At 55.1% G+C, this 26,782-nt stretch overlaps 3 protein-coding genes across 9 annotated transcripts in view; 1 reads left to right on the forward strand and 2 right to left on the reverse strand.

Moving 5' to 3' along the window:
- Window positions 1-839: 839 nt before the first annotated feature.
- ENDOG (endonuclease G) lies at window positions 840-4,288 on the forward strand. Its single transcript, XM_060608419.3, has 3 exons — window positions 840-1,626; window positions 2,678-2,787; window positions 3,947-4,288. The coding sequence occupies exons 1-3, from the start codon at window positions 1,108-1,110 to the stop codon at window positions 4,227-4,229; spliced, it is 912 nt and encodes a 303-aa protein (XP_060464402.1). The 5' UTR covers window positions 840-1,107; the 3' UTR covers window positions 4,230-4,288.
- SPOUT1 (SPOUT domain containing methyltransferase 1) lies at window positions 3,687-11,426 on the reverse strand. 2 transcript variants are annotated; one of them, XM_078436405.1, is made up of 12 exons: window positions 11,344-11,426; window positions 10,721-10,766; window positions 10,282-10,407; window positions 8,279-8,438; window positions 7,955-8,044; window positions 7,785-7,834; window positions 7,462-7,592; window positions 6,426-6,498; window positions 6,222-6,320; window positions 5,671-5,773; window positions 5,333-5,480; window positions 3,687-4,429 (listed from the first exon to the last, which is right to left on the reverse strand). In XM_078436405.1, the coding sequence occupies exons 1-12, from the start codon at window positions 11,377-11,379 to the stop codon at window positions 4,295-4,297; spliced, it is 1,197 nt and encodes a 398-aa protein (XP_078292531.1). In that variant the 5' UTR covers window positions 11,380-11,426; the 3' UTR covers window positions 3,687-4,294. The 2 variants fall into 2 exon arrangements, with proteins under 2 accessions (XP_078292531.1, XP_078292532.1); XM_078436406.2 differs by lacking the exon at window positions 11,344-11,426 and adding an exon at window positions 11,122-11,333.
- Window positions 11,427-16,260: 4,834 nt separating this feature from the next.
- Window positions 16,261-26,782, reverse strand: part of KYAT1 (kynurenine aminotransferase 1) — a 33,955-nt gene continuing 23,433 nt past the window's right edge. For 2 of the 6 annotated variants that reach the window (XM_078436398.2, XM_078436397.2), the window contains exons 2-14: window positions 26,459-26,671; window positions 24,604-24,662; window positions 22,562-22,709; window positions 20,496-20,645; window positions 20,329-20,415; window positions 19,974-20,102; window positions 18,926-19,046; window positions 18,505-18,581; window positions 18,278-18,367; window positions 17,980-18,166; window positions 17,798-17,877; window positions 16,947-17,033; window positions 16,261-16,845 (exon numbers count right to left, since the gene is read on the reverse strand). In XM_078436398.2, the coding sequence (XP_078292524.1) occupies window positions 16,780-16,845; window positions 16,947-17,033; window positions 17,798-17,877; window positions 17,980-18,166; window positions 18,278-18,367; window positions 18,505-18,581; window positions 18,926-19,046; window positions 19,974-20,102; window positions 20,329-20,415; window positions 20,496-20,645; window positions 22,562-22,709; window positions 24,604-24,662; window positions 26,459-26,554 (1,377 nt within the window). In that variant the 5' untranslated portion in view covers window positions 26,555-26,671 and the 3' untranslated portion in view covers window positions 16,261-16,779. The remainder of the gene's footprint in view (window positions 16,846-16,946; window positions 17,034-17,797; window positions 17,878-17,979; window positions 18,167-18,277; window positions 18,368-18,504; window positions 18,582-18,925; window positions 19,047-19,973; window positions 20,103-20,328; window positions 20,416-20,495; window positions 20,646-22,561; window positions 22,710-24,603; window positions 24,663-26,458; window positions 26,672-26,782) is intronic. The other 4 variants (XM_078436400.2, XM_078436399.2, XM_078436401.2 and 1 more) reach the window with 2 other exon arrangements.

Genomic DNA, 26,782 nt, shown 5'->3' on the forward strand with positions numbered 1-26,782 from the left:
AGTCTTGTAGTTCAACCGCCTGCAGTTTGTCGCTGAGGAAAAGGCGGGGTGCCAGGGAAGAGGGTATTGCACAGTGGATTACACAGCAAGTTCTTTTTGAGGTTGACAAGACCTCAAGAAATAATTCATAACCACAATCTAGAGACATCACTGGGAGCACTACATTGTTGTCATTTTCTGATAGTTTTGTGTACCCTCTCCCCTCTCATGTTAGGTGGTAAGTTGCTGTATGGTTTTAAAATGTATTTGTGGGCTATAGAGTATTCTAGTATGCTAAACATGTCTGAAACCCCTATATTTTGCTTATTCCAGCCTCCATTACGAGTAATACTGCGGGGAAGTTTTCCTGTTTAAGCTCCTTGCGCTCCCCATTCATTTCCCCAGCTCCGTCCTCTAAGTGGGTTGGAAGGTGTGAACCTTTTTAAGGCGTTTATACATACAAACTGCCCTCGGGAATCACCAGTTTCTGTTCCAAGCAGCAGTTAGCGACAGCCGCCTGCATCCTTGTCCTGTCCCGGGCTGTTAAGACACTTGCCAGTGTCCTAGGACTCCTGACTTCCGGTATCATGGTTGGGAGGGTAGGTTTTGGTGTCAGGCAGACCTGGGGTCTTGGCCCTGTTTCCTTGTTATGCCAACTAGGAGCTTCCTCTCTTGAAGATTAAGTCACTTCGCGATGGAAGCTGCCTGACACTTCTAGGCGCTAAGTGGGAGCTCCTGCGGCCCGCGGGGAGGAGGGTCCCTCGAGGCAGCCCTGGGAGGGGGCGGGGCGGGGCGGAGCCGGGCGGCTGCAGCCAGTCGCGAGCCAGGGGAGAGGTGACACGTGCCACCCTACCCCCCGCCCCCTGTGCGCGTCTTAAAAGGGCAAAGAAAGGACGCCGGGACTTAACGCTACGCGCCGGTCCAGGCCCGCTCTGTTGGGTCCCCTGTTCCTCGAAACGTTTGTGAGTGGACGCGACGGGCATCGCACCCCTCCCTCACGCCCCTACCCGGCCCCGGCCCCGGCCCCGCCGTGGGCCCCGCAGGCCGGCGCGGCCCCTTTAAGAGGCTCGCGGGTCGGCCGCCGGAGGTCGCGGGGTGCCCCGTGCGCCGCGGGCCGCGCTCCCCGCCATGCGGGCGCTGCGGGCCGGCCTGACCCTGGCGCTGGGCGCGGGGCTGGGCGCGGCGGCCGAGGGCTGGCGGTGGCGGCGGCGGGCGGACGCGAGGGCGGCGCCGGGGCTCCTGGGCCGGCTGCCCGTGCTGCCCGTGGCGGCGGCGGCCGAGCTGCCCGCGGTGCCCGCGAAGCCCGGGACCCCGGCGGGCGGCGGCCCCGGCGAGCTGGCCAAGTACGGGCTGCCGGGGCTGGCGCAGCTCAAGAGCCGCGAGTCGTACGTGCTGTGCTACGACCCGCGCACCCGCTGCGCGCTCTGGGTGGTCGAGCAGCTGCGGCCCGAGCGGCTCTGCGGCGACGGCGACCGCCGCTCGTGCGACTTCCGCGAGGACGACTCGGTGCACGCGTACCACCGCGCCACCAACGCCGACTACCGCGGCAGCGGCTTCGACCGCGGCCACCTCGCCGCCGCCGCCAACCACCGCTGGAGCCAGAAGGCCATGGACGACACCTTCTACCTGAGCAACGTCGCGCCCCAGGTAGCGCCCGCGCCCCGACCCGCGCTCGCCTCGCCTCTCGAGCGGGGGAGCTGCCGAGTGCGCGCGCGGCTCAGGCGCCTGGCTGCTCACCCCGCGCGCCCCAGGCGGGAGGCACCGAGCACGGGGGCGCCCAGCACGCGCTCTGCAGTCTGACCCTAACTGTGGGCCTCTGGGCACCTCCCTGGGCTTCGGTTTTCTCGCAGTAGCGCCGAGGAACCGAAGACAGTGCAAACAAGAGTATTGAGCACGCTTCCTGGTCCATGGCAAGCAGTACTATCTGTAATGAGGGAACTGAGGCACAGAGAGGCAAAGCGACTGGCCCACTGTCACACAGCAGGAGACCCTGGCAGTCTGTCTGGAGGAACCTGGGTTTTCAGCCATTGTCCCTACCCTGCCAGCCTTACAGGAGTCTAAGGAAAATAACTAGCATAGTCAGCGGTTAGCAGTCACTGTGTGCCCTGCCTCTAGGCCTGTTCCCAGCGGGGCCTGGAGACTTGACCTGGGGCTCTGCGTGAAGCCCCTGGGGTCTGAGCCTCCCTTCTGACTTCTGCTCTTTTAGGGCCGCAGTCCCCTGCTCATTTAGGACACTGGAGAGCTCAAGGGACGGAGTCAGGAGCAATCCATGACTTCCAGCCAGGCTTTGCATGTGGTTCAAACTGGCAAAGGAGCGGGTAGGGTTGGAGAACTGGCCTTCCCGTGAGCCCCTGGGGACTGAGCCCCTGGGGACTGGCCGGGAGGCTTGTTTCTCTGAAGAGGGAGAAGTGCCCCTTTCCTTAGCAGAGCCCTTTGCAGCTGAGAAGCATTTCTGATCCTGGGATGCTGGTTGTCCCATTCCAGACGGGGGCAGGCTGGCACCCGCCGAGCTCTCTCTGGCTCCACCCTCATGGCCAGGTGGCCTTAAGGAATCTCTCCTTCCTTGAACCTCGGTTTCCTCAGCATGCTTGCCCACCCCACTCCCCGCCGGACTGTCCCAGCCTGGTGTCAGTTCCCGCCCTCTGACAGTGGGGGAAGGGCCCCAGCCCCAGCCTCTGAGCCCCACGTCTCCAACCAGGTGCCCCACCTCAACCAGAATGCTTGGAACAACCTGGAAAAGTACAGCCGCAGCTTGACCCGCACCTACCAAAATGTCTATGTGTGCACAGGGCCGCTCTTCCTGCCCAGGTAAGGCTAGAGCTGGAGTGGGGGCTGGGGATGCCAGGGCCTCCCGTTCCCTAGAGGCCCCTTCCTGCCACTCTCACCATTCAGGCTTGCCTCAGCCCCTGGGTCCACACTCAGTGCCAGGTCACGTTATCTGGTTTCTTCACAAGCCTGTCCGTTCCCCACTTTAGGCCCCCTAATTCCACTTCTACAGCCAGAGACCTGTCGGGTACCCACCTAGACCGTGTCTCCTCTGTGCATGGCACCAGGCCCCAAATCTGCCTCTGTTCCTCTCTCCTACCTCACCTCTTGCCATGCGCACCCGACTCCGTTCTACCCAGATAGAAAAGCCTTCGTCAGGTCAGGCTCTTGCCTTCGGTCTCCTCTGCTTGGAACAATCCTCCTCACCCTCCTCACCCTGGAGCCAGGGTTTGAACTCCCTCTCCCTGACCCTGAGCCTCCACTCTGGGCCCTCTGTAGCCCTGCCTCCCAGGTGGAAGGGACTGAGCTCCTCTGGGCATGCTCAGTGATTTTTCTGGCCTACTGAAGATCGAGATGGAGGCAAAAGGTTACGGCAAGGTCCACAGGCCTGAGAAGGAATCCAGGGCCTATCACCTGATCTCTAGAGGAGTGGGCAAGTGACTTCAATATCCTCTCCTGTAAAATGGGGATAATAGCCACTACCCACCTCATGGTCGCTTAGGAGTCAAAAGGGGGGGGATGGTCACTGCAAGTGCCTTCGACGGCCTGCTGACACGGGGAAGACCGGAAGTCACCCGGCCAGTGTTCCGGACACCAGTGCCTGTGCTGGCACAGGGGATTCAGGGCTCATGGGCCTTGCCCACTTGGTGCTCGCCCTCCGCAGGGGTAGGTAGAGCGTAAGCACGTGTCTGCAGGAGCGAAGGTGAATGTCCACAAGGCCCGATTCTCTGAGTAACGTTTACTGCTGTCACCCGCCCTGCCTGACCCAGTGCTGGGCACGAGGAAAACAGGGTAGGAGAGTGTTCACCCTGCAGGGAGATCCCAGCCTCCTGGGGAGCCAAGAAGGGCACGGAAGCCTCGCGCTGAGGTGGCAGTCCTACAGGCTGACACAAGTTGGAAGTCAGGTCAGGGCAGCAGCCGTGGGTCCGACCAGACGCCCTGGGAGCCCTGAAAGGCCATGTGTGCCCGGCTCTGCCCGCAGGACGGAGGCTGACGGGAAGTCCTATGTGAAGTATCAGGTCATCGGGAAGAACCACGTGGCGGTGCCCACCCACTTCTTCAAGGTGCTGATCCTGGAGGCCGCAGGCGGGCAAATCGAACTCCGCTCCTACGTGATGCCCAACGCTCCCGTGGACGAGGCGGTTCCGCTGGAGCGCTTCCTGGTGCCCATCGAGAGCATTGAGCGGGCTTCGGGGCTGCTCTTCGTGCCAAATATTCTGGCACGGGCAGGCAGCCTAAAGGCCGTCACTGCAGGCAGCAAGTGAAGGCCACAGCCCTGCCAGACTACGGGGGTGGGGCTGCATTAAAGGTGGTGATTTCTGGAGACGAGTCATGGCTGTGTCTGTCCCGGGGGAACCCCAGGAACCTCTGGCTCCCCTGCCGCTGCTTTGCTGTCGTAGGCCTGACGGGCCCCCGCCTGGGTGAGGCCAGGCTGCAGGGCGGCCAGGGAAATGAGGATGGCTTCCTGGAGAGGAAAGCAACAGGCTGGGGCCCGGGAGGCTGGAGGGAGCCCGGCCCCCAGCCTCGCAGTGCCCAACCCCCCAGGGCCTGCTGCCCTCAGCAGAGCCCCAAGGAAGTTCAGAGCAGGCTCAGCTTCACCCTGCTGATCTGACCCCGGCTGGCTGCATGCCCCACCAGGGAAGGGCCTTGCCTCTCCGTTCCTCAGTGTCTCCCTCTAAAGAGAGGATGGTCAGAATAATACCTGCCTCCCAGGGTCAGGATTAGCGAAGGCGACAGGCAGTTCACAGCCCCTGGTACAGGGTGGGTGTGGGGGGTTCCTGCTGGGGCCCCTGCAGGACCCCTGGGGACAGACTGGGGCAGTCCACCTGTGTACTCCCCACCCTTTGACAGTAATGGAAGCCAAGTGCCTACAGTGTGCTGCCTGTGCTGGCCTCACAAGTGGGCCCACGGGTTCCACGGATGCCCAGGACTGAGGCTCCCAGAGCTAGCTACACACTGCGCCCCACAGGACTGAGGTGCCAGTGAGGCCCAGTGGGAAGGACCGCCCTGCCCGCCACCGTCACGTGTGAGGAAGTGCAACACAGAGAGTACAGCTGGGGAAACCGAGGCTCAGGGTGGGGGTGGCCAGGGTCTCCTGGGTCACCCAGCCTGGGAGCAGCTGGAGGGCCACGAGCACCCAGGGTTCTTGACTCCCTGCTCACTCATACGCGGTCCCTGCTGGAATCTGCTGTGGTCAGAGACTGAGGTAGTGAGGAACCCATCTCCAGGGCAGGCTGGCTCGAGACAACCTTGAGCAGGGTGGGCGGGGGAGAGCCGCACTCCCGTTGGACACACCCCTGGCTGGTGGCAGAACCTGGAGGACGGCCTGGGGCTAGAGCGGGGAGGCAGACGGGATCACCGGGCTCACCTCGGTGCGGATGGTGCGGCTGCCCTGGCCGGGGCACGTGTTGACATACAGATCAAAGAGGACGCTGGGTTCAGCCACCTCCAGGTTGGGGTCTGCGTCCACTCCAGCTTCCAGCCCCTGGAGGCCCCCGAACACCACGAGAGCATGCCTGTGCCCGTAAGAGGGGATCAGTGACTGCTCGCTGAGGCCACACTCATGCAGCTCCCCAGAGCACTCAGTCCCCACCTCCCGGTATGCAGTAGGGGCTCAGCCCGTACAGCTCTGCACATCACTCCCCCCCCCCAGACTGTTTCCGGCTCGTTCCTCCTTCCCCGGCCCCTGCCCCAGGCTATACCCACCTGAAGCTGGGAAGCTGGGCAGATGCCACATCTGAGCCTCTCTCTGATGTCCCGATGGTCAGGTCATACCCGTCCTGGAAGGGAGCCTCAGCAAACACGGCACCTGGGGGAGAGACCCACATAGCCACTTAGCTATGTGTATACGTATACCTGGGGGAGGGACGGAGAAGGGGACTCGGGCAAGGGAGGCACACCCAGGCCCTCCACTGTTCCTGGGAAGTCCAGGAGACCATGCCTGTGCTAGACTGGGGAAACCAAGTGGAGGGTGGGGAGGAAGGAGCTCTCAGAACTCCTGTCTGTCCTTATGTCCTATTCCCAGCCCCACGACAGACATTACTAATCGATCACAATCCTTTCTCTCAGAAGTCCTTCACAATATTCCAGGCAGCACACTCAGGGAGACGGAGGCCCAGAGAAGGAAAGGCATTTGCCTAAGGTCACACAGTAAGGTGGTAGGACAAAGCCCCTAGTCTGCCTTTTGGGTCAGGCAAGGCTGTCTGTAGCCTCCCAGAGAGAGACCAGATATTCAAAGGAGGAAACTCCGTCCTTACTGAGGCAGGAAGCCAGCCGGACTGTGTAGCCCCAGTAGAGACCGGCTTTGGTGCGAGGGTCCTGCGAAGACACGACTTTCCCCCGGTAGGTCTTGCTTTCTGCAGATGAAGCGGAGAGGCTGTGAAGATGGGGTGAGGGACAAGGAGGTGGAAGGAGGCGGCTCCGAGCCCAAATGCTGGCCATGCTGGGAAGCTTCCAGATACCTGGGAGCTGCTTCTGGTTCAGCTGCACGGTCACCCGAAGTCCAGGCTCCAAGTTCTTGTCAATCTTCACCTCCTAGGGAGAAGCCAGGAGAAATGGGTGCTATTCCCCACAGGACCAGCAGGGGTCACTGCTCTCCCTGATGTGGGGGCATGGGGGCGGGGGCTGGCCAGGCACCTAAGGGGTCCAGGTCAACCTCCATCCCCTTTCTCTGGCACCTGCGCCAGACCTGCTCACAAGAGACCATTCGTGCCAGATGACTACCCCAGGGCACTGGGCAGAGATGAATGCTCTGGGCCTGGCACAGAGTAGGCAGTGTTTCGTGAGATGAGATCCCAGTCTTTGCTTTGAACAGAAGTGGCCATGCCACTTATTAGCTGCAGCAGTTTAAGCGGGCCACATAGCCTCTCTGAGCCTCGCTCTCTTCATCTGTCAATCAGGAAACTCTCCATAAACAACAGCTACTGCTATACTGCCCAGGGCCGGGCATGAGGTAAATGGGAGATGGGATGGAGAACAGCTGATGTCTGCGTCTCATGCCAATTCTGAATTCAGGACACAGGGCGCTTCCTTTCCCTTTAGACGCTTCTCGTGTTTTCTCCTTTCGTCTGCGGTCAGGGTCTGGGTCATCCTGGTCTGCTCTTTTTGCGGGGAGAGGGGACCCCTCTCATGGAAGTGTTTCTGCCTCTGACTCCAGGAGAATTGAGCGTAGCCAGGCGGCAGATGAATGTGCCAGGCCCAGGGTGGGTCTGCATGCTCGCTGGAGCCGCCCCAGAGGGATTCTGGACTCGCTGCTGCAGGGTTGGGCTGGGTTGGGTTTGAGCACGAGAACTGTCTCCTGTTCATTTAGTTTTCAAGAAACAGTCGATCTGTTCCTGGCTTTACCTACTGAGCCCTGTTGCGGGGCACTTCTCTGGCCGAAACCTGCATCAGTGGAGGAAGACCAGGCACAGAAGCCTGGGTCCAGGGCTCCCCACTGCCTTCCATAGCCAGGGTATGTCCCCAATGTATGTCTCAACCCACCCTCCCAATTCCTACCTTCTTCATGCCACAGTTGACAAAGGACCCGTGGCCTGGCCGGGTGGGCCGGTCCACCACGATGCCTTCTCTGAACTCGGATTCCTCATCCTGACGCATGTGGTGAGGGCTGTCCAAGGGGTTCAGAAGCCCTGTGGGTGGAAGGGGTGCAAAAGCACACGGTGGTATGGAGTTCCAAGCCTCAGGTCTGCCACAGACCTGCCGCTTGCCACCACGCACAGGCCTTGCCCTGCCTGGGCCCGTTCTCCCACCGGCACAGCAATTTCTCGGAGTCTGGGGGGTGATCCATGGGAAATGGGGGTCAGCCCCCACTCCGGCCTTACCTGCAAACTGGAGATCCTGGTGCTTGGGGAAGAACGCCTTTCTTAGGTACCTAGCAAAGAACGCAGATCTCAGAAAGTTCCCAGGGGAGGCCACCTCCTGCCTGACCTGCACCTTCACCACCCTGCCCCACCCCACCACGCGCAGGCCAGTCTGCCCTTCACCCCCTTACTGCGGACACTCCAGGTACTGCAGGATCCGGGCCAGCTGCACGCACGCCTGCCCCTTCTTGCCAACGCCCCTGAATTCACCCTCCACAGTCCTGGAGAGAGAAAGACAGGCCTTCCAGAGCCTACTGCCCTCCCTTCGAGAGCTCCTCCACCCAGTCTGACCTCTGTGGTCCCCTGCTTTGCGACTCTTCCCGCCAGATTCACCGGGGGCATTTCAGACATTTCTCAGCCCAGGCAAGCAGGAGGCAAAAAGAATGCAGCAAAGCCAGTCCTAGCAGCCCCTCCCTCCTCCCTGAGCCCGGGTGCCCTGTTGGATGGCTCCTCACTTGGCATCTTGGCCTTCTTCATCGAACACCACAATCTCATCCACACAGAAGATGGTGCAGGCTCTGGCAATCTGGCCAGCCAGGTAGGTGCGAAGCTCCGGTGACTGGGCGTTGTCTAGGATGGAGCCTGGCAGGGCCACGCTCAGGGTGTAAGGCCGACCTGGGCAAGGGAAGGTTGTTCGTGGTCAGAGGGGCCAGGGCTGTGCTCTCCCTTCACTTCCTCTAATCCCAGGGCTCAGAGTTAGACAACTTTCCCTCTGGGAGGAATTTTGAGGTCAGCAAATCAGATCCAACTCCCCTTTCCAGGCCTCAATCTCCCCAAGAAGAAAACGGACCCAGTGGTCTCTAAGGCTCCCATGAGCAGGGCACACCCCTGGGTAAGACTGGGGAGTGGTTAGAGACATTGGCCTAAGTTCGTAGGTTGGCTCCGCCCCTTACCGCCTCCATTTCCAGCTGTCAAATGGGGATAATAAAGAGAGCTATTATTAGCGTCTTTATATGTGTGCATTTACCCAGTAACCCTAAAAAGTATTACCATGATACCCATAGAGACATGGAGAACCTGTGGCCCAAGGTCACACAAAAAGCAAGACAGCGAGATCTGGGTTCAGGCTGTCTAGCTCTAGAGGGACCACCATACTTTCCCTCCCGCAGTCGTCCAATGGGAGCCACAGGACGGAACACCCATGAAGGGCTTCCCTGGTGTGTAAAACAGCTGACATGCTCAGTTTCTGTCTCCACTGTCACCATCACCAATGGGCTTAGAGGTTATGATGCCCTAACCCTCCTGAGGTATGGGTCTAGACGAGGAGAAAAGACACAATTTGTTAGGGTAGATCCAGATGTACCGATGTGCAAGGACACCCAGGGTTCAATGTGGGATGAGAAAAACCAGGTCCAGAAGCTCACGGATAGAGTGGTCTCACTTTATAAAACTGTATCTGTATGTTCTCTGCATATGTATAAGTGGGTACAACATCATATCTGGAGAAACTTTCACTGCAACGTTTGCTGGAGTTTTTTCTTTCTTCTTTCTAGTTGTCTATATTTTTGTGGGGAGGGAGATTTTATTTTTAAGTTCATTTATCTTGAGAAAGAGAGAGAGTGAGCTTGCACAAGAGCAGGGCAGGGGCAGAGCGAGAGAAAATCCCAGACAGGCTCTGTGCTCACAGCACAGATGTGGGGCTCGATCCCACGAACCGTGAGATCACGACCTGAGCTGAAACCAAGAGTCAGATGCTTAACTGACTGAACCACCCAGGTGCCCCAGGAAGGGAGATTGTTTTGAGCAGCTATTATTTAATGATATAAAAAGACAAATCCTTTTTTAAAGAAATCATTTCTTTTTAAAAAATGTTCATTTTGAGAGAGAGAAAGAGAGCACGAGCCTGAGGGGGGAGGGGCACAGCAAGAGGGACAGAGAGAATCCCAAGCAGGCTCTACGCTGTCAGCGCAGAGCCCTCACAAATCGTGAGATCGTGACCAAAACGCAACCAAGAGTCAACTGATGCTCCACTGACTGAGCCACCCAGGCACCCCCTCTCCCCCCCAAAAACCCCCAAATTCTATTATAAAATCAAAATAAAGGACTCCTGTCTGGCTTAGTCAGTAGAGCATGCAACTCTTGATATCAGGGTCGTAAGATCAAGACCCACGTTGAGCATAGAGCTTACTTTTAAAAAATTAATTAAATAAATAAATAAATAAAGTAAAATAAAAATAAGTAAATGAAAAACTAAATTAAAGCACACAAAGGGCTCAATAAAAAAGTGAAAAACCACCGTCATGATGATGATGAGTTCTGGAGATAGAAAGTTATGATATGTGACACTTTCCCTCCACAGGATTTAAACCCACCTAAGTAGGAGGTTAGGACTCAGTTTTCCGGGTCTCTCCCAGTCTCTGGGCCTCAGTTTCTCCATCAGGACGTCTACACCCACTGGTCTCTAAGGCCCCTCCCAGATAGGACACTGGCTGCCCTGCCCAGGACCCAGCCTGCTCACCCTGGTCCTCCCTCTGTGCAGCAGCCTCTTCTTCCTGCTGGCGCTTCGCCTGTTCTTCCTGGGCCCGCTGCCGCTCCAGTTTTTTCATCAGCTTGAGGTCCTTCCACTTCTTTTTCTCCTCTTTCTCTGGATGAGAGGACATCTGGATTGGTGGCGGGGAGAGGGCTTGGAGGGAGAGCGACGCGGAGCAGTCCGGGAGATGGTGCCGTCTCAGTAGGGCTCAGCCTGGGCTCTCCAGCGCTGTTTAGTGAGCAGCCAGAGGAGCCATATGGGCTTCTGGCCCCTTCTTTCCCATTTTGGGTGCTGTGGGACCCAGAGCGGACAGACCTGGTGGCTCTCCACAGGGTTCAGCAGTGCACTGCTGGAGTGGCATCGGGCAAGGTTCAGTGGATCCCCCGCCACCCCACCCACCCAGCCCCCACCCAGCCCCCTTACTTACTCTGTTGCTTCCATTTTCGCCACTCGACCCTTTGGCCATGTTCACCCTGGAGAAGAAACGGGAAGAGGTATAGGAGTGAGGCTGAATGATCACAACTGGGGGGGTGTGTGTGTGTGTGTGTGTGTGCAACTTTCTGCTGCGAAGTTGCGAAGTTGCCCCCTGCCTGTAAAATGGGGGTGGTGAGGCACCCCCCCCCCCACTGCCACCCTAGGGAGAGCGTCGGGGGGAAGGGACCCGCTATACTCTAGGGCCTAATACCAGGTCTGGCACATAGTAAGCATCCAACAAGTTGTTGAATGAGGTGTCAACGGAGAGAAGACGAAACAGGCTCAGGGGAAAAGAACCTGCCTGCTGTCACTCTGGGAGTCAGAAGCGATACGCCACGAAAGGACTCGAGTTACCTGGGTTACCTGACGCTGTCCGGGCCCTGCACCCACCCTGGGTGCTCATCCAGGCAGGGGCGCACGCGGCCACGAGCATGCGGCACCTCGGGGCTTCCGGCCTCGGGTCAGCGACAAGCAGGGAACGGGAAACACGGCACTACCCCGCCACGGGCCCCCGCGCGGCTCGTTCTCGCGCCCCCGCGCCCCGTCCTGCCCGGGACCGCACCTCCAGCCACCTACCGGGCCGCAGGGCCTCTTCTTGACACGCTCCGCCATGTTCGCCGCTCACCGTCGGCCCCGCCCCGCCAATCAGACTCACCCCTTCCGGCCACACCTCCTCCCAGCCGTCCAATCGGAGAGCCAATGGCGCGCGGGGGCGTGGCCCGGGCATCTGCCTGCTCCGCGAGCGCTTGGGCTGGGATGAGCCCCCGCAGTGAGTTGGGACCCGAGGTCTGGGGGCCAGTTGCGGAGGGCTCGGGGTCCAACGGGCAGGTTGTGTAGTGTTGTCCTGGACCCGTGGACGGCTCGAGAGTTGCCCGCCGTTTCTGCACGAGCGGCACTAAAAACTCCTCTTGATTTTATTCTACCTGGGGACCCTGAGGCCCAGAGCTGGAGTGTGAGTCAGAGCTGGAAATGACCTTGGAGATCATTTAATCCAACTCTTTTATAGATTCGTTCGTTTCCTCTCTTTTAATTAACAGACTTGTTAAAATTTTTTTAGTTTATTAATTTCTTTAAGTAAGCCCTATGCCCAATGTGGGGCCTGTACTCCCCACCTGAGGTCTAATGCTCTACCGAATGAGCCAGCTGGGCACCCATAAGAGACTTAGTTTTTTAGGGGCTTCTGAGTGGTTCAGTTGGTTAAGTGGCCGACTTCCGCTTAGGTCCTGAGCTCACGGTTCCTCCCTCCTTGGGCTCTGTGCTGACAGCTCAGACCGTGGAGCCTGCTTGGGATTCTGCCTCCTCTCTCTCTGCCCCTCCCACACTTGTGCTCTGTCTCTGTCTCTCAAAAATAAATAAATGAAAAAAAAAGAGAGAGACTTAATTTTTTAGAGCAAATTTAGGTTTACCAAAAATTGAGCACATAGTACAGAGTTCCCATATAACCCTTCTCCACCACTCATTCCCCCCTATTTTAAAACAATTTTTTTAAATATTTGCTTTTGAGAGAGAGAGCAAGCGAGCGAGCGCGTGCGCGTGCACGCGCACGGGGGAGGGGCACAGAGAGAGAGATACAGAATCCAAAGCAAGCTCCCAGCTCTGAGCTATCAACACAGAGCCTGACGCAGAACTCGAACTCACAGAGCACAAGACCATGACCTGAGCCAAAGTCGGATGCTTAACTGACTGAGCCACCCAGGTACCCCTCCCCCTATTTTTAACATCTTGCATTAGTATGTACCTTTATTACAATTAATCAACCAATACTGATGCAATATTATTAACTGAAGTCCATAGTTTAGATTAGGTTTGTGTTGTACATTCTATAGGTTTTGACAAAGGCATAATGTCACATATCTACCATCACAGTATCAAACAAAATGAGTTCACTACTCTAAAAACCCTGTGTTCCACTTACCCTCCTCTAAGCCCCTGGCAACCACTAGCCTTTTTTTTTTTTTTTTAATGTTTATTTCTTTTGAGAGAGAGGAGAGAGCTGGGGAGGGGCAGAGAGAGAGGGTGAGAGAGAATCTCAAGCAGGCTCCACACTGTCAATGCAGAACCTGACACTGGGCTCGAACCCATGAACCGTGAGATCATGATCTGAGCCCAAATCAAGAGTGGGACCCTTAACTGACTGAGCCACCCAGGTGTCCCAACTGCTAATCTTTTTTACTGTCTCTGTAGTTTTGTCTTTTCTTTTTTTTTTTAATTTTTTTACACTTGATCTTAGCCAAAAGGCCGAGAAGCGATATTTTTAATTTTTTTTAATGTTTATTTATTTTTGAAAGAGAGACAAAGTGAGAGGCGGAGGGGCAGAGAGAGAAGGAGTCACAGAATCCGAAGCAGGCTCCAGGCTCCGAGCTATCAGCACAGAGCCCGACGCGGGGCTTGAACTCACGGAGTATAAGATCATGACCTGAGCTGAAGTCGGACACTTAACCGACTGAGCCACCCAGGCGGCCCATAGTTTTGTCTTTTCTAGAACGTCATAATAGTTGGAATCAGAAAGTATGTATCCTTCTCAGACATCCTTACACGAAGCAAAATGCATTTCAGTTTCTGTCATGTTTTCTCGTGGCTTGATAACTCATTTCTTTCTGTTGCTGGAGACCATTTCGTTGCATGGATATGCCACAGTTTGTTTATCCATTCCTCTTTTGAAGGACATTTGATTGCTTCCACCGTTTCATTTTTTTTTAATGTTTATTTATTTTTGAGACAGAGACAGAGCATGAACGGAGGAGGGTCGGAGAGAGGGAGACACAGAATTCGAAGCAGGCTTCAGGCTCTGAGCTGTCGGAAGGGCTCGAACTCACGGATTGTGAGATCATGACCTGAGCCAAAGTCGGACGCTTAACCAACTGAGCCACCCAGGCGCCCCTCACCGTTTCATTTTTCAAGTAAGCTCTAGGCCCAACATGGGGCTTGAACTCACAACCCCAATGTGGAGAGGCGTATGTTTTGGGGCGCCTAGGTGGCTCAGTCGGTTGAGTGGCCCACTTGAGCTTGGGTCATGATCTCGCGGTTCACGAAGTCGAGCCCTGCGTTGGGCTCTGTGCTGACAGCTCGGAGCCTGGAGCCTGCTTCAGATTCTGTGTCTCCCTCTCTCTCTGCCCCTCCCCTGCTCATGCTCTGTCTCTCTCTCTCTCCCAAAACTAAATAGACCATTAAAAAAAAGAAAAAAAAGAGTCGTATGTTTTGCCAGGTGCCCCAAGGAGAGACTAATTTCTAATTCAATGTATGTGTTGACATTACAAGGGTTGTGTTTATTGTACCATTTCCTCCCTCCACCATCTGGTTCTGCATCTAAGTCCGATCTGCCTCCTCAGGCTGGCTGAGGTTACTCAGTCTAAGATCTCAAACTTCTGTAGAATCACAGATTTCAGCTTTGGGCAGATTTTGGATTGGCTCGTGAGACATGGAACCTTTGGTTGGGATGGTTCTCCCCGTGAGATCCATGGGTTTGCCCCACTGGGGACTTTCTTACCGTCAGGCTACGTATGTGCAAAGGGGCTCCAAGCCTGAGCCTCTGAGCTGGTATTCTGTGTCACGATCTTGACCTTGGAACTGTGGTAGTACTACGAAGCCACAGCTTGGATGGAGAAGGAGGGAAGTGTTTTATGTCCTACCTCAAAATGTGTTCCAACAGCAATTCTCTGACACCACGTGGGTGTCCTACTCTTCAATTCAATTCTGATAATAGGTACTTAGAGGTGGCGCAGATCCTATAGGTTAAGGGCTCAGTCCCACAAGAATGCCCCCCACTTCAAATGCCATCAGCAAGTGGGGGCTCTAGGCTACTCATACTTCTGCTTGGATGACTACAAATTTGGGCATTTCCACCATTTGCCTGGAGTTCAGTAATTCCCTGAAATGATTCATAGCACCCAGGAAGGTGCTGTACTTAACAATCATGGTTTCATTATAAAGGATACAATGTTGGGACACCTGGGTGGCTCAGTCCGTTAAGCGCCAGACTTCTGTTCAGGTCATGATCTTGTGGTTTGTGAGTTCGAGCCCCACATCAAGCTGTCTGCTGTCAGCACAGAGCCCACTTCTGATCCTCAGTACCCCTCCTGCTCTCTCTCTGCCCCTTCCCTCTCTCTCTCTCTCTCTCAAAAAAAAAAAAAAAATTAAAAAAGAAATCATCTGACTCTTGATCTCAGCTCAGGTCTTGATCTCAGGGTTGTGAGTTCAAGCCCCGCATTGGGCTCTGCACTGGGCATGAAGCCTGCTTTAAAAAACAAAACAAAACAAAACAACAGATACAACACAGGAACAGCCAAATGGAAGAGGTACACAGAGTAAGGTCTTGGGGGAGGAAGAATTTCCATGCTCTCTCCTGATGTACCACCCTCCCAGCTCATCAGATGTGTTCACCAACCCAGAAGTTCCTTGAGCCTCACTGATTCAGGGTTTTTATGTGGGGTTTCATTCTGTACGCACAATTCATTACATCATTGGCCAAGTGACTGAACCCAATGTTTGGTCCCTTTCTCCTCCCTCAGGAGTTAGTATTGAAAGTTCTGACCCTCTAAAGACATAGTCAAAGGGGCTTCTTATGAATAATAATTACGAACAAAGGACGAGTCCTATCTCTCAGGGAATTCCAAGGGTTTTAGGAGCTCTGTGCCAGGAACCAAGGACAAACACCAAGTACATTTTATTGTATCATATATTCCCATTACGAATACATGTATCACACGAGCAGACACCTGGGCCTGCCGTGTAATGCAGCTTCAAGAGTTCCAAATGAACTCGGGAGCTACCGTGACCGTGACCTCCCAGCGAGAGGCCCACGCCTGGGAGCAAATTCGCTTCTACCTTTGCCAGCTCGATGGCTTTGGGCAACTCACATCACCTCCAACGTGGCTTCCTCATTTGTAAAATACAGAGAGTAACTCCTGTCCTGAAGGATTGTTTGAGGAGATGGTGGGCATCTAGGCTCCTAGCACACAGGAGTACAAACCAAGAAGCTACTTCCTTCCCCTTCTGTCTAAACTCCCTGGCCCTCCTGCCCTGGACTCTGACCCCTGTGGGATAGGACTGTATCTTCCCTGTGAGGCACTCAGCTGGGGCCCCTGTCTCCCATACACATGCACGCATACCCCAGGGACACACAACCATCTGAGCCCTGGGTTCCAGGCCTGGTTTTAACTAGGTTTTGACTAACTGGTTTTGACTCGTTTTGACTAACTAACTGTGATGTCAGACAAGTCCCCAGTCTCTGCCCTTCTCTGGGCCTCAGTTTTACTCCACAAAACACATTTGTACAAAGAGGGGCTGGGAGCTAAGGTTCACTGGGGGCCTTCCTATTTTTTTTTAATTTTTAAATAGGCTCCATGCCCAATGTGGGGCTTGAATTCACAACTTGGAGATCAAGAATCACATGCTCTGCTGACTGAGCCAGCCAGGTGCCCAAGGTGCCTTCCATGCTGACCAAGTCCTCATCGGCGATAAGCACCAGGGTGTGAAGCAGAGAGAAGCAGGAAATAAGGGTCTAAATAACTTAAAACTTTATTACGGGTGAAAGGTACTGGCTTGAGGACTCAAGCCTAGAGACCGCTTCCCAAAGTGAAGGTTAAATAAGGAAAGGGAGGGATGCTAAAGCCTTGGCTGGGGCCAGTGCAGGGCTGGGGCCAGTACAGGGCTGGGGCCAGGGCAGGGCTGGGACTCAAGGCCAGTACCCTGTTGGACTCTGTCCACTGAGCCTCAGACAAGACTGGGAAAAATACAGAGGGGGCCCAGGACTGTATCACCCCACCCAGGGAGGAGCAGGGAGAGGCCTGGCTCAGGTACACCTCACCACCAGGACAGGAATATAGGCACTGTAGTGAAGTGCTCCCGAATCCACCAAGATCAAGAAAGAGGGCTCTGCCCGGGGGACATCCTGTGTCCCAGAGAAGGCCCCCCCCCCCCATACGCCCAACCTGGGAATGGCTGAAACCCGGACAAAGGCAGAGCATGGCAGAGCCTGCGGGAACCAGGTGGGGCAGGGCCGAGCAGGCGGTGTCAGGGCCTGAGGTCCTTCTTCCATTTCTGCAGTTTCTCATCCATGGCCTGGAGTGTGGACTCATCCTGCACCAACACAGATCAGTCCAGCCCCTCTCCCCACACCACCAGTGGGTCACGGGGAGCTTGAGGGGGCCCTCTTTCCCCTCAAAAACCCCGTCCTTTACCTTCACGAAACAGAAGCGGATATAGTGGTCAAAGATCTTCCGATGAGGCACGCTGTAGAAGGTGGAGACCGGGATGGCCACCAAGCCCTGGGGAGGAGGAAGCCCACGTCTCAACACAGCCCCATAGCAGGGTAATCCTTGGCTCTGGGGACAGAGAGCTTCTCTCGATGGGGTGGGGGAAAGAAGGAACATTCAGTGGAGCACCTTCCGGTGCTGGGTCAAGGTCTGAGGCAAAGAATCCCAGAGCATGGTTCTCGGTCCCTCCCGGTAGTACACAGGGAGGGGAAATGGAGAGGGGAGCACCACGTGGCAGGTTAGGGCAGAGCAAGAGAGGAAATAAAACTTAGGGTCAGAGCTCGGAGCTGGCTGAGCTCGTAGTTAATGAGCCAACTCTGCACCCACTGCACAGATGGGAAGGCTAAGGCTGAGAGAGGGCAGGGATTCCTGCCAGCCGGCACGGTGTCTTTTTGCAAATTCCAGACTCCCCATTCCATGACATAGACACACTCCTGTACCAGGGGCTGAGGGCAGAGGCTGGGCTGGATTTGGACCCAGCCTGTAAAACCACACACAGGTGCCCTGGCAGAGCCTGGCCCACCTTGTTCTTTTTTTTTCTTTTAAGATGTTATTTTATTTTATTTATGTTTACTTATTTTTGAGAATGAGAGAGATAGAGCACAAGCAGGGGAGGGGCAGAGAGAGAGGGAGACACAGAATCCGAAGCGGGCTCCAGGCTCCGAGCCGTCAGCACAGAGCCCGACTCGGGGATTGAACCCATAGACCATGAGATCTCGATCTGAGCCGAAGTCAGAAGCTTAACCGACTGAGCCACCCAGGCGTCCCAGACCCACCTTGGTTTTGATCATCCACTTGACGAAGCGTCTGTCGTAGGGCTCATCCACGTCACCAGGCAAGTCGGGCATCTTGCTCTCTGGGGGACAGAAGCCACGCTGAGCCCTGGGCGGCCTCCAGCGCTGCCTCCCCGCCCCCCACCTCCACCCCCGCACCGCCCAGCCTGGCCAGTCCGGCTCACTGAAGTCTGAGATGTCTGCCATGAAGAAGTAGCTGCCCTGGGAGACCACGGGCTTCAAGCCCACAGACTGCAGGCTGCGTATCATGTGGTCACGGGTGCGCTGCATGGCCTGCGGGAACCGCGCAAAGTAGCTGCTGGCTTGGCCAAAGTGAAGCTGCTCGTGCTCGAAGCTCTGGGCCACTGCCGCCTGGGGAGGGTGGACGGACAAACAGGTTGGGGCCGATCCCACCCTGGGGCCGCCTGGGGCCTGTCGTTGCTCCTCCCCCCCCCGCGGCGGGGGTCCCCTGCCTCTCCTCACCTGACCCTGCGTGGGACAGTGGTAGATAGAGTTCTGGTGCACCGTGCGCAGGTGTTTCATGAGGCTGTCCGGGCCCAGGACCCAGCCCACCTGGCCCAGGAACACGAGGAGGCGGTGAGGCCCTTCGGGGCCTCGCCACACCCCTTCTCGGTCCCCAGGGAGGGCAGCCTCACCCGGCCTCCCAGGATCATGGTGGGGCCGCGGTACCCCTACCCTCGTCGACTCACCTTCCAGCCAGTGGCGCTGAAGGTCTTGCCAGCGCTGCCAATGGTCAGTGTGCGTTCCCACATACCAGGAAGACTGGCTGCTCAAGGTCAAAGAGAGCGGCTGCTGAGCCCGGGGGGAGGGGCAGGGGAGGGGCGGCGGCTGGGCCCCGGTGGGCACGCGGGCTCGCAACACTCTGGACTCCACGTGCTAATAAGCTATTTACCGAACTTAGCGCATGTCTCATGACAGCCCTGGAGGCGGCACCACTGTGCCACCCCGTTTTCAGAGAGGTGAGGCCGCTGCCCCAGATTACCCGACCGGTGTGGCTCCAGACCCATGGGTCCTAACTGGCCGGCCTGGCACTGACTTCCGGGCTGGGCTCCGGGGCCCGGCCACAAAAGTCCAGGGGGAAATGCGGGCACCCAGGTCGGCGTGGCTCACCGATGCTGACATGCTGGTACCCGTCGTAGACCAGCCACTGGTAGACCTCGTCGGCGATGCATATCACGTCATGCTGCTGGCACAGGCTGGCCACTAGCTCCAGTTCCGCCTTGGAGAACACCTGTGGGGACCAACCCCGAACCGAGAGGCCTGCTCAGAGGGATGAGGAGGTACTGCCAACCCACGGCCAAGGGCCCTTCCACCCCATCTCATTGAATCCCGGCACTCTCACCCAGGGAGGTCTGTTGCCAGATGACAGAAAATATACATACTGCTCTCTGCACCGGGTTCCTGGCTCAGCGCTCCTAAAACCCTCGTAAATCTCTCAGTAACAAGAGCGCCAGGAGCCTATCTTGTCCTCATATTTGATCTCGGACCCCCATCCGTCCCCGACACAGGGCTCCCGAAACCCTCCCAAATTCCCAAGTGATAAGAGCACTGGAGGTGTTTTTTGTTCTAACGAGGCGACACCCTGGGTAGGCACCCGGGTGGCTCTGGGATGGGGCCGGTCACCGGAAAGATCCGTGGTTAGAAGCTTGGAATTTTCAGCCCCACCCACATCCTGAAGGGTGAGCAGCCTTGTGGGACGGAGCCCTAACCTGCGGGACCTGACCCCTAACCTGTGGGACCTGACGCTACTCCAGCTGGTGTTGTAGAATTGCTGGGTGTGGGACCGCCCTCTCCCCCAGGCCGGGGTCAGAGTGTGGTGAGCACAGTGGTTGTGTGAGAGGAGAGACACCCAGTTGGAAGACTGGATTTTCCTCTGCGTCGGTTCTGTCACGTTCCCATTTTACATGTGAGAAGACACTCCGAAAGGCGAGTTCACGGTCCCAGGGTCTCAGGGAGGTCATGGAGACACCCAGCCTCTGCTCCACTGGCCGGTCCTCATACCTTCCTGGGGATTCCTGCCCCCGTCCCTGGGACCTCGGTCCTCAGCTTACATTACAGGTTGACCTCCCATCTCACAGATGAAGAAACTGAGGCGCCCGACACAGCAAAGACGGGAACCCAGTCTGGAGGGGCCCCCGGAAGGAGTTCTCTCAGGTACCTTTCCCACAGGGTTGTTGGGTGTGTTGAGAATTAGGGCTTTGGTATGAGAGGTAAACTTGCTGGCCAGCTCTGTGGGGTCCAGCTGCCAGTTGCTGCTGGAATCCAGTTCCCCATCCCGAGTGAGGCCCTGTAAGAGGAGGTGGGGTGTGGTGGCAATAATTACCAACATGACATTGAGCTCCAGGGATCTGACCCTCCTTCCCACAGCCCTTTTTTCCTCGGGGACTCTGGATACGCCTCCCCCATCCTGGAGAAACTGGCCTCCTTTTCTTCCTTCTCTGCCACCTCCCAGGGGCCAACACAGCACACCCCTGGGACCCCTCCGCCTACCACACCCCAACCAGCGTCCTCACCGGCTTCAAGGTCACAAACACAGGATGACCCCCCGCCATCAACGTCATGGGTTCATAACAGTCAAAAAAGGGCTCAATGATGATGACCTAGCGAAAGGATCTGATTAGCTGGGGTCAGTACGGCCCCCGACCCTCATCCCCACCGGGCCCGAGCCTCAATCACTCACCTCGTCTCCTTCTTCCACCAGGGCCTGGAAGGCTGTGAACAGGGCCCCATAGGCACCCACAGTCACCAGCACGTTCTTGAACGGGTCTATCTCCTGTCCCAGCAGCTTCCCAAAGAAACTTGCCAGGATCTTTGTCAGGGGTGGGTAACCCTGCCAGGACAGCAGTGGTCAGCCCCCTGGCTCAGCCTGGGCCCACCCTCCCGCTCAGCTGCATCCAGGCGGTTCTAGCACTTTCTAGCAATAGGCCTGAGGCAATGTTGGCTCAAGTTGGGTGAGTTCTTTTATCTCCCCTACCAGTGCTTGTCATCAAGCCTGTTCTGTGCGGTCCCAATGCCCAGGGCTGGCGTTTGGTGGAGACCCAGACAGCGCGTGCCTTCGCGGAGCACAGTCCAACAGAGCCCCACAGTAGCGGCAACTCCACAATTTCAGTTTAAGAAGGACATTCGTGCCATCTGTTCATCCCAGCAGCCTTGCAAGACATGTACTACGTGATTCCCACCATTCGATTGGTAGAAAAACAGAGACTCAGAGACAGGAAATGACTTGCTCAAGGTCATGCACAGTTGAGGTGCAGGAATAGGCCTTTGCATCACGGCTTTGGAAGCACCCTGCTTTGAGAGGAAGGTTGGATCCGTATGCTTGTTTGCTGAGGACACTTATAAAACACTCGAGGCTAAGCCAAGTGACTGAAACCCGAGGTCTAGAACTTATCTAAATAATTCACTAAACCAGATTTGACCACAGAAAATTTTCTGTACAGGAAAATATACCATGAGCAAAATTAAAAGACAAACATTGCAAGTTAAGAGAAGGAAGTAAGATGTTTAATATACAAAGAGCTCTTACAAAACAACAAGACAAAGATATATACCTAAATGAAAAAAATGAAGTAGGTCACGAAAGAAAAAGTATTGATGCCCAATACACATATAATTGAGGAAAAGCAAACAAAAGCAACATTGAAAGATTGCTCTAATATTATAAGAATATAATATCAATATTAAAAAGATTGGCAAGAGTCTAGGACAAACGGGTGGTCTCTCTACAGAACGAACTGTCCTGCCAGGTCTGCGACCAGTCTGATGGTGGGGCTGTGAGTAAGCCTTTTTGGAAGGCAATTTGACAATGTCTACCACATGTTTACATGCTTACATCCTTTGATTCTCTAGTTTTACTTCCAGGGATCTAAGAGAAACACGCACACAGGTGTACAAAGATATACATGCGGAAATATTCACTGTGCCATTGCTTATAATAGTGAGATATCCAAGCCAGCCCATCAGTGCAGGGCTTGTTAAATAAATTATAGCACAGCTAAGCAATGGAATACCATGTGGCCGTTAAAAAGAATGAGGCTATGCTGGCTATTCTGACGTGGAAAGTTGCCCATGACACGATGTTTAGTGAAATAAACAGGTTACAGAATATTACAGTACATGAGTCCATTTGGATTAAAAAAATGCAAATCTCACATGTTAGGGGTGTGCGTGTGTGTGTGTGTGTGTGTGTTTACATAAGCACTTTAAAAAGTTAAAAAGTTTAAAAGTCTAAACACTCTTCAGCAAAGTGGCAACCTGTTGGCCGTGGTTATCTCTGAATGGTGGAGCCAGAGGGACCTTTACTCCAAGAACTGGTAGATATTTTACTCTGTGACCTTGACCAGAAGAGTTTGGATTTAGAGTCAAATCAACCAGCTGCTTGCCTTTCAGGATTCAGCTTAGGTGTTACCTCCTCCAGGAAGGCTTCCCTGATCTCCCCAGATTTCCTTGCCTTCTTTCTGCTCCCACAGTATCCTATCCTCCTCTATCACAGCATATCAACTGCCTGTTTTCTGCTTTTGTTTGTTTGTTTTAATCTGCTTTTCCCACTAGGCCATGAGGTCCCGGCTCATAGTTTTTTGTCTGCCTTTCCCCAGATCGTGAGCTGTCCCAGGGCCTGGAACAGAGGAGACACTCCGTGAACACTGAACTGTGGCCACATTCAATTCCCTGGGCTCTGCCCCTTCCTCCCCGGGGGCTTCCTTGAGACCTGTGTCCCGGGGCTCTGGACGGGGCTGGGAGACTCACAAATGCCCTGGTGTACTGGTTCAGCATGAAGTCGCTGCTGAGGGCGTGCTGAAAGGCTTCCACAGCGAAATCTGGGGGTGGGAAGTCGGGGAAGCCTTGGCCCAAGTTCACAGCATCGCATTCACTGGCCATTTTCACAAACTCCACCCTGAGCAACAAATGGAGAGTCAGCACCTGCCCGCCTGGACCTGCTTCCAGGACAGGATGATGCACTGGGCTCATTCCAGAACAACCGGAGAGCTGGCACGTGCCCCAGCCCGAGACCTGCGTGAGGGTCCAAACCCACAGGTCCCTGATCTGAGGTCGGGTGGGCCAAGCACTGTACCAATCCCACATCTTAGCCCCCCGGGATTTCCAACTTTCCGACCAGGATCCATGGTAAGAAATGCTCACGTCACAAACCCCATGGAGCACAAACATGGAATCCTTCTGGTGTTCTCCTTCCGGTGTGGTCAATCACAGGGCTTCCCAGCCTATCCTGCCCTGCCTCATCCCACTTTATTCTTTGGAAATATTTGTGGAGTCTCCGCAGGTGGATTTCACACACCATTAGTGCATCTGTCGGCACCACAGCTGGGCCACCAGGCCTCCCATCAGCCACTTCTGGCCTCCGACAACCTTTCTTCTGGCCCTACCTGGTGGCCACCTCTTCAGGGACATGGAGGGAGAGGCTGAGAGGCTGGATGAGGAGGCTGGTGTGTGGTTTGCAGGTTGGTTGGGAGCAGAGGAGTCAGCCTTGGCCGAGTTGAATTTGCATAACAATAAATAACTGTTCCATCGAAAATCTGTCCTTTTCTTCCCAGAGCCCCACAATGCCTCTGAAGATACACAGAGCTGCTGAGGCTCAGAAAGCCTAGTGACCTGCCCAGAGTCACACAGCAGCTAATAGCAGAGCTGAGAGGCAAAATCAGCTGGTGGACATTCCATGGTGATTGGGTGATGGGGACAGGGGACAGCCAGGCTCAAATGCCCTACAGAGTCCAGCTGCCCTCTGGGTTGGGTCTCTCAGGTCCTGATCCCCAGGCCACCACCCTCGGGTCAACAGGAACCTGGGACCCTTTTTTGTCCTGACTCTCTTGGTCTCATCCTCCTGGCACCCGCCCCTCCCCTCCCACCCCCCCACCCCCCGCCTGCCCCATACACACCCCCCAGGCCCGCTCCTGCTCTGCCCTGCCTTTGCATGAGACTTGACCTCTCCTGGCCTCAGTGGGGGTGTTGGGTCCAAGAGTCTGCCGGTCTGTGAGCCAGGAAAGAGTACTGCTCCCTTTTCCATCCTGCCTCCTTGTCATTTCCTCCCTCCAAGTTGGACTCTACCCTACCTGCCAAAGCCGGCGAGGCTGCCCAGCCTCCCTCAGACAGAGGACTGAAGGCGGCAGCCTTCACGAGGGGAATTTGAAAGAAAAAACGGTCCCATGCTTTATAAAAACAACTACCAACATTTTTTTTTTTTTTTTTTTTTTTTTTTTTTTTTTTTAAGTACAGGCCAATGCCGCTGGCCAAAGGCAGGGAGGGATTAAGAAGATTTCCTACATTTTTCTTACACACCTTCCCACTGCAATCCGTTATGTCACTAGTAACAGTGGGCACATGCTCCTTTCATATTTAGAACAAGTCAAGAAAAAAGAAATTAACCTCGGCAAATGCCCAGTAGAGAGCTGCCTGTATCTCACCTTCTCTTACTCCGTACTAAGTGTGAAATAAAATCCGTGGAAAGCCCTGAGCCGGGTGCCTGGGTGATGGCGGTAGCTTTCATAAGGCTACATAAGGCACATGAGTCATAAGGCACATGAGTCACTGCGCCTGCACCCGCACCCCCACCCCCGCCACAGCCAAGTCGGGGTGAAGCTGAGATTCGAACCCAGGTCTGCTGCTTCAAGTCTCACCTTTCACGGGCCGTGGCTGCAAATCTCACAGTCCTGGCAAGGCAGGGGGCCCTCCTGGGTTCCGCTGAGTCCCTGCAAACCCAGGGACGTCCCGCCCCGCCCCCAAGCCCCCACGCCCGACGGGACACCCGCACACCTCCCCAGCCCCGCGGAGCTCACCATGGGTTGTGGTCAATCCCGTCCAGCCTGCGAGCTTGCACCCTCTTGGCCATGGTGAGCTGAAGACAGAGCGAGCAGAAGAAAGTCAGAGTGGTGGACGTGCGGATCTTTTCTGGCCACAGTCCCCGCCCCTCTGGGGGGCAGATGCAGATCTGCACTCCCCAATAGCAGGATGGGCTCCAGCCAACCCTCGCACCTGGCTCCGCCCCATCCCAACAGCCTCACTGGCCCAACCTGCCCGTCTGGACTCCGTGTGCTCTGAAATGGACCAGATTCAGACCAGATTCAGGCCGGCTGAGGAAGAGGGGCAAGAGGAAGGGGGAAGAGGGCAGGAGAAGCACAAAGGTAAAGGTGACAGCAGCAGGTTCCCTTACAGAGGTCTAGCTAAACTCGGAACAATCTTGCTGGGCTCATTGTATAGATGAGAAAATCACATTAAAAAAAAAAATAATATATATATATAGGATTCAGCTTAGTGTTACCTCCTCCAGGAAGCCTTCCCTGATTTCCCCCAGATTTCCTTGCCTTCTTTCTGCTCCCACAGTATCCCATCCTCCTCTATCACAGCATATCAACTGCCTGTTTTCTGCTTTTGTTTGTTCGTTTTGGTCTGCTTTTCCCACTAGACCATGAGGTCCCGGCTCATAGTTTTTTGTCTGCCTTTCCCCAGATCGTGAGCTGTCCCAGGGCCTGGAACAGAGGAGACACTCCATGAACACTGAACTGTGGCTATATATATATATATATATATATTTTTTTTTTTTTTGTAATGTGATTTTCTCATGTATAAAATATACCTAATATATACATATATATTTTTAAAATCTCTACACCCAGTGTGGGGCTCAACCTCACAACCCCGAGATCAAGAGTCACATGCTCTGTTGTCTGAACCAGCCAGGTGCCAGAGAAAATCACTTTTTATAATATTTATTAATGTATTATACTGACATCAATAAAACAGACCACAAAACAGCATGTGCGGTATGTAATTGTGTTTTGTAAAAGATGTCCCCTAATATATATTTGCATATACATACACTTTTCTGTGACCATGTACGAATAGATAGAGTTTGGGGGGCGCCTGGATGGCTCCGTCGGTTGAGTGTCCGACTTTGGCTCGGGGCATGATCTCACAGTTCGTGAGTTCGAGCCCCGCGTTGGGCTCTGTGCTGACAGCCTGGAGCCTGCTTCGGATTCTGTGTTTCCCTCTCTCTCTGCCCCTCCCCCACTCGTGTCTGTCTCTCTCTGTCTCTCAAAAATAAATAAACATTAAATTTTTTTTTTTAATTTCTTAAAAAAAAAACAGAACAAAGATGAGTTGGGGTGGCGGTGGGGGACAGAAGTGGACTTGAGGGAAGTTTGAGGTGGGGTATGGAGTAGGGGGTGGAGGGGCATAGAGAGAGAGAGTGTACAGAAGAGGTGAATGGAGTTGAATGGGTTCAAGGAGATAAAAATAATGGGGGAACTGAGGAAACTTGGGAGGGCAAAGGCATGACCTGCAAGGATGTCACACGGTAACTGCATAAGTGAGGAAACAGTGCCTGTTCTTGCTTGGACTTCTGCATAACGTACTCCTCGGACAATGTCGATTGAGCACCTACCTCGTCCCGAACCCGAACCCGGGGCTGGGCTCCGGGGATGATGGGGAGGCAGCCGCACAATGCAGACTGTTCAGATGCAAAGCTCTGAGTTCTACATTAGAGGCAAGAGCAAGAGAAGGGTCCCCAGCCAGGCTGCAGTCCAGGAAGGCTTACTGAAAGAGGAAGCTCATGCACAGCTCTGAAGCCAGGACCAGGCCAGATCCCAGGGGCCCCAGGTTAAGTGGCAAATCACATGGGGCTGGAGCACTTACAGTCTGGTGCAAGCACCGAGTGACAGAAGTTCCAGCCTTCTTTCTCTGGAGGGGCCCCATCAGCTGTAAAGAGATGGCTGCCGCATTCCTGAACATGCCTCCCAGAGCCTCGGGACACTGGCAACTTCCCCTCCAGGGGCAGAAGAGAGGGAGGAGAATGCTCTGGCCAGAAAATGGCTCCAAGCCCAGGGCGTGGGTCCCACACACACAGCTCTAACAACAACAACAACAACAACAACAACAACAGTAAGGGCAATTTTACTGAGTGGTCACTGTGTGCGAGGTGTGGCAACACGTGCTTTTTTTTTTTTTAAAGTTTACTTA

The sequence above is a fragment of the Panthera onca genome, chromosome D4, assembly GCF_046562875.1.
Source record: "Panthera onca isolate mPanOnc1 chromosome D4, mPanOnc1 haplotype 2, whole genome shotgun sequence".
Taxonomy (NCBI): Eukaryota; Metazoa; Chordata; class Mammalia; order Carnivora; family Felidae; genus Panthera; species Panthera onca.